Consider the following 12,958-nt stretch of genomic DNA (forward strand, 5'->3'; position numbering starts at 1 on the left):
ATGGCTGCAAGTTGATTGTCTTGAATAAGCCTCTAACGAGTACATCAAATCCACCATTGTCCTCTAAAAGATGCTCTAATGGAAGCAATACAACTGAAGAAAATGGAGCTTTTTTTCAAGTTTCAAACTTCATTTCAAGTTCTGAATGATTCAACTCAGTTTAGTTTTATTCATATAAATATCATTTATCTGATAACACAAAGAGACATTCACAAGACAGCTGTAGTTATAGCAGATGTTATCATATGAAAGTGCTGAGACTCTGTGTAAAATGTAGGTGAAAAAACAGAAAGCAATGATTTACTAATCTCACAAACACATATTTAATTCACAATAGAACACAGAACACACATTAAATGTTTAAACTGACCAATTTTAATATTTCATGAAAAAATAATTATTGCCTTGTTTTGAATTTGATCGCAGAAAAACATTTAAAAGAGTTGGGACAGGAGCAGCAAAAGGCTGGAGAAGTAAATGCTCCTAAAGACGAGAGTTTCTAAGAAGAAAATACAAAATAATATTCTTCAAAGTAAAAATTGTAAAAATTTTGAGTATCTCATCATCTACAGTTTATAATATCATCAAGAGATTACGATCATCTGCTGTGTGCAAGAGACATTAAAAACAGGCATGATTTTGTTGAGGAAATCAGTGCAGCGGCTCAGGAACACTTCCAGAAATTCAAAAAAGCTGGTTGAAGCCCTGCATGCAAAGAAGAAGTTGCATGTTTTTGAAAAACATGCACAAATCATCTAAACTAAAGAGCAGAGAGGCCATCCAGCTTAATCCCAGCAGTCATTTCAGAAGCGTCCTTCATCGGAGGTGCATTAATGCCCATGGAATTGGCAGCTTGCACATCTAGAAAAGCATCTAGATGTGCTGTACTGCATTTTTTAAGAAAAGGACTTGTCGTGCACCAAAAGGACAATGGTGCACGACCACATACTGCTGCATAGTGCAGATTTAGCAAACACATGGCTTCGTACCAAAAGAATCTGAGTGCTTAACTTTCCCACCTGCGGTCAGATCCTTTCACCAGCTTAAAACATTCCTCGTCTAAAAGTCCAGCAGCTGGTCCCCTCAGCTTCCATCAAATTCAAATTGAGTTTAGATTTTTTCTTAAAATTGTACCTTTGCTCAGTTTAAAGACTTGATCTGTTTTCTGAGTTTTATTTTGAATAAAATATGTGTTGATGAAATTTGCAGTTCATTGCATTTTGGCTTGATTTCCCTTTTACACAGGGTCCCAACAGTTTCAGAATTGGACATTGTGGAGTTAGCTGTAAGAAAGCTGATGTATTTCACAGCCTTTTGAATTGATCCAAATTTCACTCCAGTACACGCTGATGTGAAAATGCTTCAGTTTAACTTGGAGAGTACAGGAAACTAAAACTGCCAGCTGGATATTTGACTTGGTGACAAACTGCTTGCTGCACAAGTAGACGTATTTAGTGTCAGGATCCCAGATGTTTCCCTCTTCTTCTTGTTGATGCCTCGGGTCTTATTTCTCGTATGCTCAGCTTTTCAGCTCACACAGACTTTGTTCTGGGTACCTTAGTCCCATTTGTAGTACATCATACCACACTGGAGGTGAGAAGGAGGTATATAATCATGTTTTTCTGATTTTTTTGGTCTCCTAGCAGAAGTAACCGACCAGGAGGCACCATGACCACATGTAAAGTCACCAGAACGCGATCAGTTGTCTGTGGGATGAGCAGGACTCTATTAGGCTCTGTCTCTCTGTTTGACTGAGCTGGCAAACCTCAGTCACTGATAAGCACACATTCATGAATCACTGAATAAAGCTTCAAACTCAGAGTAGATGGGGTGTGCGTTTGATCAGAGCTGGGTTGGCTAAGAAAGTAATGCTGCTGATTGCTCTTGCTGATGAGTACTTAGTAAAGAAAAGTAATGGCTTTTTTAGTGAGTAATACGAATAACTGATTGCATTTGGTGATCACTATTTCTCTTTAGGTGTAATCTAAAAGTTAAACACTCTGAAAGGGGAAAGAAGGGATTTTCTGAGCTAAAAATCACTGACTACAGCTACCTTGTTAATGTTTTCCTGTTGTCATGTGGGTGTCTTTTAAAGGAGGGCTCTCTCTAATCTCTTCCAGTGGAGCTGAAATTCAACTTGGATCAGTATGTGAACAAACGTTACCCAGGCCTCGTAAAGATTGTGAGAAACAGCAAGCGGGAGGGTCTGATCCGGGCCCGTATACATGGCTGGAACGCGGCCACGGCTCCCGTCGTCGGCTTCTTTGACGCTCACGTCGAGTTCAACACCGGCTGGTAAGGTCATGTTTAACTTGAAAAGGTCTAAGCGGTTTCTCTGTCCTCTCTCACCTTTGCCTTTGCTTTTTATGTTTTTTAAAACAGAGGGATGTCATGTAAATTTATTATCACTCAATTATGCAGTCTGGTCTGATCTAAGCGTTCTGATAAAACACCAGGCGAGGTTCTAACCGAGACAGCGTTTTTCAGGACAGTGGCGCTTATTATGCAGAAGGGTTTCTAGCTGGTAATCCTTTTCCTTTTTGCATTTCCTTTTTTAAATTGTAAGAATCACTTTTGGTTAGAGCTGGATAAAAAGACAGCCCGGCTAATATGGCATTACCTGTCGAGCAAATACACACTTACGACAAGTGAGAGCGAGTCAACCACTGTGAAATGTGAGAGTGAGTGTAATTAAAGAGGTAGCTCAAATGTTGTGCATTTCAAAATTATTTTACTTGCAGGCTCTGGGCTCATTTTGCGATATGAAATTACTTCTGGGGGTCTCAGTCCAATGTCTGCCTGCTGCTTAAGTTTAACGGCAAACAAGTAACTCAAAAAGATGTAATTGGCACCTAATTTGAGCCTGTCATGCCGTCAGTGTCTGATGAAGCTTTGTTCCCTGGAAGCTGCCTGAGAGTCAAGAAAGGGACAAGGAAGAAGATGAGGAAGACTGAGTCTACAGCATCTCTGAATGCGTTTCGATCTTTACAGCTAAATAGATGCAAGAAATATAAACACATCCAAATGTGCTATTCAGATTTGTGACAGCTGTCATGCCAGTTCTTCTTAGTCATAAACTGGTCAAAAGAAAAACACAAAGAAATAATGCACACGTCTCTACAATCAACAGAACTGTTGATCAAACCTCCCAAAATTTCCCAAATAAGTCAAGTCTTCCTTATAATTATGACATTCAGATATTTCCAGTGTATTCAATGCTTCTACAATTAGGACAATAAATGTAAGCAATTGTTAAGGTTCAAATATTGAGGAGGAGAGTACAAACAACCATGGTCCAGAAGATCTTGGTCAAACAATTGATTTTAATGAATACACGCGTGGGAAGACCTCTCTGTACGCAGACAGGAATTAATCTTCGACTTAATCAAAGCATAAACAGATTTTTTATACCATCAGGGATTAAACTTACTGACACCCCCTCATGCGTCATCAGACAGAATATATGGATACGTCAAATCAAAACCACAATGACTTTTAACACAGTTTAAAAAGAACATTGTCTTCTATCTTCATGGCAGGTACTTCCTGTCACTGCCGGATGCTCGCTTATCATCTTGACACATCAGCAGCAGTTCTGCGACAAACTGCTCTTTTTGCAACCCCGAGCAAAACATGATTAAACTTCCACCTATAAATGATTCTCTTTAACTAAGTGTGTGTGTGTATCTGTGTGCTAACCACAATTGCACCCTATTTCACCTCGCCGACTAGCTCCTGACCTCTCACCAGACAGAGAGACAGAAGCCACTCTCATATATGTAATAACCGAACTGAAACTATGTATATGTCATCTACTAAATAAATGTTTTAATCAAGAACCTCTACTAAAAGCTTAATACAAGAATATAAAAGTATAACAGACAATTTGAATACCCTAGTTATTCACATAGCCTCGTCTAACCAGCTCCTCAGAATGCTTTCGGTTTCACTTCTGCAAACTTTCTGCAACCCTGCAGTTTCCTGTCAGCCTGTGGCTTAGTCTTTCTGAAAGACACACATTGTTTAAACATCTGAATGCAATATCAATACTGTAGATTACATTATTAATCTGGACAATAGCAGTAAAATAATTTCCCTGATCTCCACACAATATATAATCAAGTAAATACTCCTTCACTTCTTCTCTCCAGACTTCACTGTTCACTTTAAAATAAGATGAAAACTGATATTATAATAGACATAACTGATGACAGTCAGTATTTAGTATGACCGCCTGTGGTGTTTCGACAGAAGAACGGAGACGGCTTGGTTTGTAATGGAACGTATATATTCAGCAGTAGCTCGCCATTTTACATCTCACCATACACTTCACTTCTTCTCTCCTTCCATCATTCTTAGTCACAGAGCCCCCTACTGGTAACTGAGTATATGTTCATATTCAGTCCCCCTTGTAAGCAACCCTTCACCATCTTAGCAGTGTATGTAAACACAACATCTCTCCTCATTCTCACAGAATTCTACTACCTCAGTATTACTTACTTAGCATGACAACATTACTATTTGCACAGAACATTATCAGTAGTAAACTTTGCAACCAGACAGCATTTTCAATACCTATTTCACTTATAACATTACTGTTTGAACTATACCCGTGATCTTAACATACAATCTTGTTATGGTGCCTAAATCGCCCTTTATAATGAATACTTGTACCGTTAAGGTTACTGTAGTAACTTAACAACCTTAAGTCACAAAACTCACAAATAAATCACAGTAAATCAATCCTCTATTATACTTGGACCTCAGAACTAGCAGTATGGAACTTAACATTAGCACCCAACAGCTCAAGCGTGTTTTTTTTCACTTTTTTTTCTTTTCATTTTTTTTTTTTTTAAACTCATTTCATAACATAATCCTTGGTCCAAGCTGGTAACTGTCTCGGTCTGTTAGGAACAGAAGGTCTTTTAGGAGTTTCTCTTGTGTTATTTTCAACCTCGTCACCAGCCTGCAACGGCTCAGCATTCTCTGCGCGGCAGAGTGAGAGACGGGCTGCATTCCATCTCTTTCCATCACTCAAGATGAAGGTGCTCAGTCCAGTCTGTTGCTGCACTGACAGTGGATCAGTGAACTGTCTCTCTCCCTTCCCCACTCGGAAAGGTTTACGTATCCGCACCCTGTCACCGACCACAAGCTGGGGAGGTTTTGCCCCCCTCTTTGCATCAGTGTAGCGTTTACTCTTACGTTGCTGGTGAGAGACTCTGGCCCTGCATTGGTCATACTGTCCTGTGTCTTTGGGAAACGGCAGGACATTTAGCTTTGTTCTCATGGGTCTCCCTCTGAGAAGCTGGAACGGAGCTGCTCCAGTCGTTGCATGAGCTGTAGCACGGTAATTCTGTAGCATCTCTGTCACGGCGGGCTTCCACAGCTTCTGGGACACCTGTGCAGCCTGAACACAGTCCTTCAGCACTCTGTTGAATCTTTCAACACACCCGTTCGCTTGAGGGTGATACACACTTGTTCTGATGTGCTTGATGCCCCTTTCCTTCAGGAAATCAGCAAAGGCAGATGAAGTGAATTGTGGTCCATTATCTGTGGTAAGCTCACAAGGGTTTCCCTCCCGTGCAAAAACTGAAGACAAGAACCTAATCACAGTGTCTGTAGTAGCTGATGAAGTAAAGGCTACTTCTGGCCATTTGCTGAAGTAATCGACCAGTGTGATGGCAAACCTGCAGTCCTGCGACCCGCGGTCAAAAGGTCCAACAATGTCAACGGCCACATGCTGAAAGGGACCATCTGGAAACTGAACCGGCTGTAAGGGAGTAGGAGCAGTTTTGGCCGTTTTGTCACACAATTGACAGACTGAGCACGATGACAGAATCGCATGGACTTGAGTATCCATGCATGGCCACCAGTAAAGCTCTCTGAGCCGCTGCTTTGTGCGAACTATGCCCTGGTGACCTTCGTGTGCGAGACATATCACCTTTTCCCGCAGGGACCTTGGGACCACCAGACGTGTCCCCCGGAAAACCAACGGTGATTCCACAGCAAGTTCATGTGGAATCATGTCGCACCAGGAAATACGGCTGTATCTCAGGTGGGAGAGACCTTTTCACCTTAGGCCAGCCTGAGCGGATAACCTGTCGCAGCAGAGAAAGGTCAGGGCAGTCCTCACATTCAGCTTTAAAATCCGTCAACGGTGTCGCTGTCAAGAGAGGAGAAACTTCAGCTATCTCCAAGAGAAGGTCTTTTTCAGCATCAATGTCAGTGCTGGAGTACATCAGGGGAACCCGTGAGAGGCAGTCTGCGATGACATTCTGAACACCAGGACGGTACTGCACATCATACTGAAAACACATCAACCTTGCAGACCATCGTGCGATTCTCATGCCCGCTCTGTTCATACCTTTGGTGCTGAGAAGGGTAGTAAGAGCTTGGTGGTCAGTACGAAGCGTGAATCTGCGGCCCCATACATATGTACGCCATCTTTCCACCGCCCAGACACAGGCTAACGCCTCCTTTTCTGTGGTGGAGTACTTCCTTTCAGCAGGAGACAGTGTTCGGGAGGCGAACGCCACAACCCGCTCCACTTGATCTGGATGTAACTGTGTCAACACAGCGCCTAGCCCATAGTCTGATGCGTCTGTGGTGATAAAAGCAGGTAAGTCAGGGTCATAGACGGCAAGCGCGGGACTTTCCAGAAGGAGTTTTTTCAGGTCACTGAAGCTCTTACGCGCTGCCTCGTTCCACTGGAGTTCAACTTTCATGTCTGTTTTCAGCAACTGTTGCAGTGGTTCCACCAGTGTAGCATAATCTGGAATAAATTTACTGAACCAGGATGACAAACCCAGGAACGAGCGCAGTGCAGCCATATCCTTTGGAGCAGGAGCCTCGGCAATAGCAGTAAGGTGATGTTGGCTTGGACGTAGGCCTTCCTTTGAGATTACATGGCCCAGGAATGTGATGTGTGACTGGCAGAAGGAACTTTTCCCAGCATTAATCTGCAGGCCGACATCTCTGAGACGTTGGAGAACAGCTTGCAGGCGTGTATCATGCACCTCCTTTGATGTTCCGTAGACGATGATGTCATCCAAGTAGTTGCGAACACCAGGCAGATCTTTCAGGACCGTTTGCATCATTTTCTGGAACGCCGAAGGTGCTGATGCTAGGCCAAATGGGACACGTGTGAACTGGAACAGTCCCTCATGAGTGATGAAAGCAAAGGTAATTGGTGGTATGCTGAGCTGAGGTCAATCTGGCTGTAGTGAGTGGCACCTGCCAAGTCAGAAAACAGATCCTCCATATGAGGAAGAGGATGGCAGTCAGCAATAATGCTCTTATTGGGTTCACGAAGGTCAACACACAGTCTCAACTCCTTTTTTCGCTTTCTGGCCACGACCAAAGGACTCACCCACTCAGCTGCATCGATCCTTTCAATTATGCCAGCTTTGAGTAAGCGAGAGAGTTCTGCTGACACCTCTGTACGTACACTTAATGGCAGGCGTCTCATCTTTTGGCGTACAGGCCGCACATTGTTGTTTACCTGTACTTTATGGATGAACCCTTTAACACATCCAAGTTGAGCTGGTGGAATAGGATCAACATTGTACACAGCAGACTTCTGGTTAGACGAATCCGGATCATCTGCAGTTTCATCCTGAATGCGGTCCACTTTGCCTCCGACGATGCAGACGTTCAGTGCTCTAATGAGGTCGAGGCCTAATAGCGGGGAACCAGCTTTGACAATGTAGAAGGAAGCAGGAACTTTTTCATTCTGTGCATGCAGTGCAACTGATGCAGGCAGACAACCCATCACAGCCAACTCATCTTTAGCATAAGTAACTAGTTTGACTTTAGGTCGCACCAGTGAACAGTCTGCAAAATACTGTCTGTAGATAGTTTCTGGCAGAATAGACACAGAAGCTCCAGTGTCTACTATCAGCTCTACTGTCTTAGAGCCACCTTGTACAGTTTCAATGTCGACAGTGCAGGTAAGCTTATCTTGAATAGCTGCCATCATTTTAGCATCTTGCACCCACAGTACTGCCAATTCTGGAACCACTACTTCTCTCACTTCACTGACTGACGACTTACATACCTTGGCAAAATGTCCCTTTTCCCGCAGTTATTGCATTTTGAAGAAGCAGCCGGGCAGTTTTTATCATTAGCTAAGTGCTTGTGAGAACCACACCTGAAGCACTTCCGCTGCTGCTGCTTTGAACCTCCCCGTTTGCGTTGGTCTGGAGTGCAGCCTTTAGCGGGGCGAGGTCCTCTCCTCTGGTGAGAGTGGGAATTTGCCGCGTCAACTGTCTGAACAGGCGCGGTCGGACACGAGCCGGGTGTGGAGAGTAGAGTAGCGTTTTTGACTGCTGCTTCTACCTGGCTCGCAATAGTTAGAGCCTTATCCAGTGTGAGTTCATCCTCCAGTAACAGTTTGTCTTTCACAACGCTGAGATGAGCATTGGAGATCAACTGATCTCTTATCATTTCACTTTCCATTTGTCCAAAGTTACAAGATGAAGCTAACGCTCTGAGAGCCACCACATACTGAGAAACAGTCTCATCCAATCATACGTGCTTTTACTGCATTGGCGCTGTGTTTGGGATCATAGTCACACTGACAAATGAAGCTGTTTCCAGTCAGATCTTTTCCAGATGGTACTGCATGATGGATCAAAATCTACATTCACAATTCAGTTTGGAAAAGTAATGTGTGTTTGTGACAGGCTGCTGTAACAAAGTGCCCAAAGTTACAATTGAATTTGTTTCTTTTTGGGGTTTTTTGCTGTTGTTATGGCCCATTTGTCTCACTTGCCACAGATGCTCCAGATCATCTTTGGGTTTATCCAGTCGGCTATGCAGCACATTGTTTCTATGTCATTCTGGTTTAAACAGCATTTTAAAACTCGTCTTTCTTTATGTGATGATTTTGATGATCATTTAACAATCATTATTTATTCCTTGGGCTCATTTACTACTACACTATGTGATTCTGTGTTAAGTTTTACTTATGAATTTGCTTTTAAGGATTTTCTGAAAATGAAGCAACTACAATGATTATTTTAGAACAAATATAAACTCCAATATTAACTTTCTATCATATTACCAGTAAAGTTTCTCTGCTCACAGGTAAAACTTTTATAATAAAAGACGTGGGAACTTTGTGTGTTTATTCTGTAAACTGGCATAATGTAATCAGAATGTTCTGTTTTGCTTCATTAAGATGAAATTAAAGCACTAAAGGTCAGAGTGGGCCTGACCTATAAACATCCCACCACAACATTAGTCAGCAATCAAAGGGACCTTTACCAAGAGATGACTTGATAAGCCGCGGTTATTGAAGCTTGACGGGCCATTTATGGCCCATATGGGAACTACAGGCCCAGAAGTGGCACGACCCGGGCAGGAAACAGCACTCACAAAGGAAGTTGCATCAATGCCTAGGTGCATATCTAATGATAACTGACACCCCAGTGGTTCCCTCATCTGCTTCCCCATCTGTTCTTGCTCAGAAGTAGACTTGCCTGTCATTGATGCAACATACCCCACTCACCTCCGCGTAGGCTTCCTCCTCTCCATCCGTCCCTCTTCCACATGCCAAAGCCACCTCAGCATATTTTGTTCACCGTGCGACGCTCTCTTCTTTCTGCTCCACACACCTTCACCGATGTATCACCTTCGTCTTCCTTTGACAACCTGCAGCTGAAGATTTGTTAGTTTTGTTTTATTTTGCAGCTCCGGTTTTTGCTTTTTGCATGAAGTGTTATTTACAGAAGTCAGTGGAAAGTAGAGCAGAATGCCTGTGATATTTTTTTTTTAGTAGTAGTCGCCGGATAAAGGAATATAGCAACTGAAGAGATGACAGCCAACTTCTACAAGCTTGCTCACGCCGCTTAGATTTCTTTGTGTATGAGAGAGTGTGTGCATTTATTATCTACTGTATGCCTGCAAACAGCATGCACTCTCTTACTCAGATTCACTGGCGGTATCTACACTTTCTATTTGTTCAAATGGAAGAGAAGCCGTTTATCATAATGTGATTATTCACTATGACACGTACAGTGATAAGTGAGATGGATGTTTCCTCTAGATGTTGTGGTGAATATCCCTCAATGACCTTGTACACAGTGCCTATGCATACTGAGCCAGAGACAATGCTGCCAGCTCTTAGTGGCATCGCTGTGATTCATTGGCGTGGTATTCCCCGGAGGTGCTGTACATTTGCAGCTGAAATGTATTGCTACTTCGCATAACTTATTATTGGGTTTAAGCAAACATAATTGTATCATGCTGTATCACGCACTTAGTCATTTCCCATTCCCTCACAGCATGTTGGTTTATGACTGTGGTTCTCAAACACGGGGGGCATTAAGCAACTGCAGGGGTGGGAGTGGGGGGGTGACCAGGAGAAAAATATGAGGTGAATAAGCATGATTTATGGGGATTAAAAACAAACTAGAGTTTGCTAAAATTCACATTCGAGGCTTTTTTATTACTTACTTCCACCGTGAGTGCTTGTGACTGATAGAAATTATGTGGTGTCAGGTGCTTTTTATCAGCTTTGTAAAAGGAAGATTGTAAAAAAAAAAAAAAAGTTGGTGAAGCACTTGTTTTTCAGGAGTTAATAAGCAAACGTTTTGCACCACAAGAGCGATGGAGTCTGATTTCTGTGGCTTTGCGCCGCTTGAATATGAGGATATGAAATCGTCGTTGTGGTTAATGCGGTTTTGCACCGGCTTAATGCTCGCAGTCTATCTTCTCCTGTAGTTTCTAACCATCCATCCTTTGGCAGCCGTTGTCCATTGTGTTCCAAAGACGACCAATTTCCTTCCGCGTGCTATGTAAATAAACAGGATTGATAGCAGAAAAGAGGAGCATGTTGTAATTAGAACCTACTGTATGCCATACTTCAACCAAACGGTTGCGGAGGGGAGGAAATTGATATTTATTTGGTTTTGAAGTCTCTTGCACAGTTGCAATCTCAGGTTATTAACGATTAACCATTAACAACGTAGCAGCAGCTCCCGTAAGTGTGCGCTGGAGATAAGGTTGTCGATGCAGGGAGGTTGTAATGAAATACATGCTTCAGAAAGCAACACTTTGATGAATGTTGAATGTTCTGCTGCACTGTGACCTGTGAGTGTTTGTAAGGAAGAGACAAACTGGTGGAATTCAGAAAGCTAAGGAATGGATTAAACAGTCCTCTTGTAATTTTTAATTATTTTTGCCACATGTATATTTGATATTGGCTCCTTTGGTAATCTCACAGAACTCCTTCTGCTTATCATTATGCCATGCAGGTGCAGTGGTATTATATTAAATTCAATGGTACATAAATTCCAGAGGTCTTGAAGGCTGGGGAAATATTTTTTTAGATAAAGTAAATCATGTTTTTCCTCTCGCTCACAGCGTCTGGCAGTGGCTCAGTGTTTATATCTGTCTGGAGATGAGAAAGGAGGCTGCAGCCTTACTGAGTGCTTCACAGAGCACAGGCCAGGCAAACCTCCAAAAAGCACTGAAAAGACAGGGCTTTATGCTGCCTTTACGTTTGTATCATATCAACCACGTCTTTGGCAAATGCATTTAGAAGTGGTGAGGAATCTAACATTGCGCCTTGATCCTTTTCCAGTTCATGCCTCTGCATCCCGCTATCTACTTCAAAAAAGCCTCGACCCTGTAATGAATTTAAATTCTGCATGGCTACCTTTCCTTTCTTTGAATCCTGCATCTTTTTTATTGGAGGCAGGAGACTGGCCCAATATTAATATCTACTCTACATATGCATGTCTGAGCTGCTCTGTAAAACAGCCAGGCGAAAGGACTGTGGACGGCTGCACATTTAAAGATTAATGCACTTAAAGATGGCCAGAGGCACTGCAGGCTTAGATTCTTTATCCTAGCAAACACAAATTAGCACTGTCAGATCTAAATTGTACCATACTGCAATGTCAGTTTGACTGGTTTTAAAATGTTGTGATGAAATACAATTTTTTTTTTAAAATCCCAATAATATGCAATAATTTAATTGGCAATTGCATTGGCAAGGCCCATATTGGGTTCACAACCTGCTGTTAATCATATTTTAACTATAGTGAGAAACCTGATCATAAAAGCGCAGTTATGAAAAAAAAAAACATTCAAAATAAAGATAAATATGTTTTAAGAACTTTGAAAGATTTCACTCAAAGCAGATTTAAAGACCTCAGTGCTAATAGATCTTTTTTTTCTGCTAGGGGTCTGTTAGGGTCTTTTTTTTTTTTTTTTAAGTTACTGAATTAAAAAAAAAGCTACTTCTATAGGGCAGCTCACACGGTCTGCAGCATTGAGTTTAATGCAGAATTAAAGAAGATCTTATTTTAGGCACTTAGGGCCCTGCTGCTCTTAGGGTGTAGTTAGATCCCATTATCTGATAACTCTCTGCCTGAGTATCTTCCTCTATTTGAGATCCATTAATCTAAAATTTTTAAATAAAAAATGCAGCCTTGAAAGGAGGACTGCAGGGCTTTTACGTCAATTCTGGGCAAAGGTAGGACAGATAATGAGACATCCTGTGATGCTGCTGTTGTTAAATCAAGTAGATATGAATAGATTGTGTTTCCTTGATTTTTTTTTTAATATCTGAAATGCATGCACAGCCTGGTGTGAACCTCCACAAAAGTGCAGACTGCACTGAAAGACAAGTAGTCAAAGAGTTCATTAATCAAGAGGACTTCTGCTTTGAATATAAGAAATGGCATTGTGGAGCCAGCGGTGATGGATGTTGTCAGCATGTATTTGCTGTACTGGATGAGTCATTACTGGTAGAAGGGAAAATCTCATTGCTATTTGCAACTGAGCATGATTAGGACCGATGTGGATGAATAACGGCCTCAATGTAAGGAACACGAGATAGCAGATAAAGAAAGGAGGATCACACAGCCTCGTCTGTGAAAAGCAGATGTGTTCTCATTTCCACACTGTCTCTTATCTTATCACTCTCGTGTATTCCAGCAGTAAAGAA

At 42.1% G+C, this 12,958-nt stretch overlaps 1 protein-coding gene across 1 annotated transcript in view; it reads left to right on the forward strand.

Annotated features, from left to right (window-relative positions):
* The window catches only part of galnt9 (polypeptide N-acetylgalactosaminyltransferase 9), a 103,672-nt gene that overhangs the window by 40,362 nt on the left and 50,352 nt on the right, over positions 1 to 12,958 (forward strand). Inside the window, exon 4 of the mRNA XM_085474433.1 lies at positions 2,121 to 2,295. Within this exon, the coding sequence (XP_085330559.1) occupies positions 2,121 to 2,295 (175 nt within the window). The remainder of the gene's footprint in view (positions 1 to 2,120; positions 2,296 to 12,958) is intronic.

The sequence above is a fragment of the Copadichromis virginalis genome, linkage group LG12 (assembly GCF_057382275.1).
Source record: "Copadichromis virginalis isolate Kocher_CV1m ecotype Utaka linkage group LG12, C_Virginalis_male_GT1.1, whole genome shotgun sequence".
NCBI classification, from domain to species: domain Eukaryota; kingdom Metazoa; phylum Chordata; class Actinopteri; order Cichliformes; family Cichlidae; genus Copadichromis; species Copadichromis virginalis.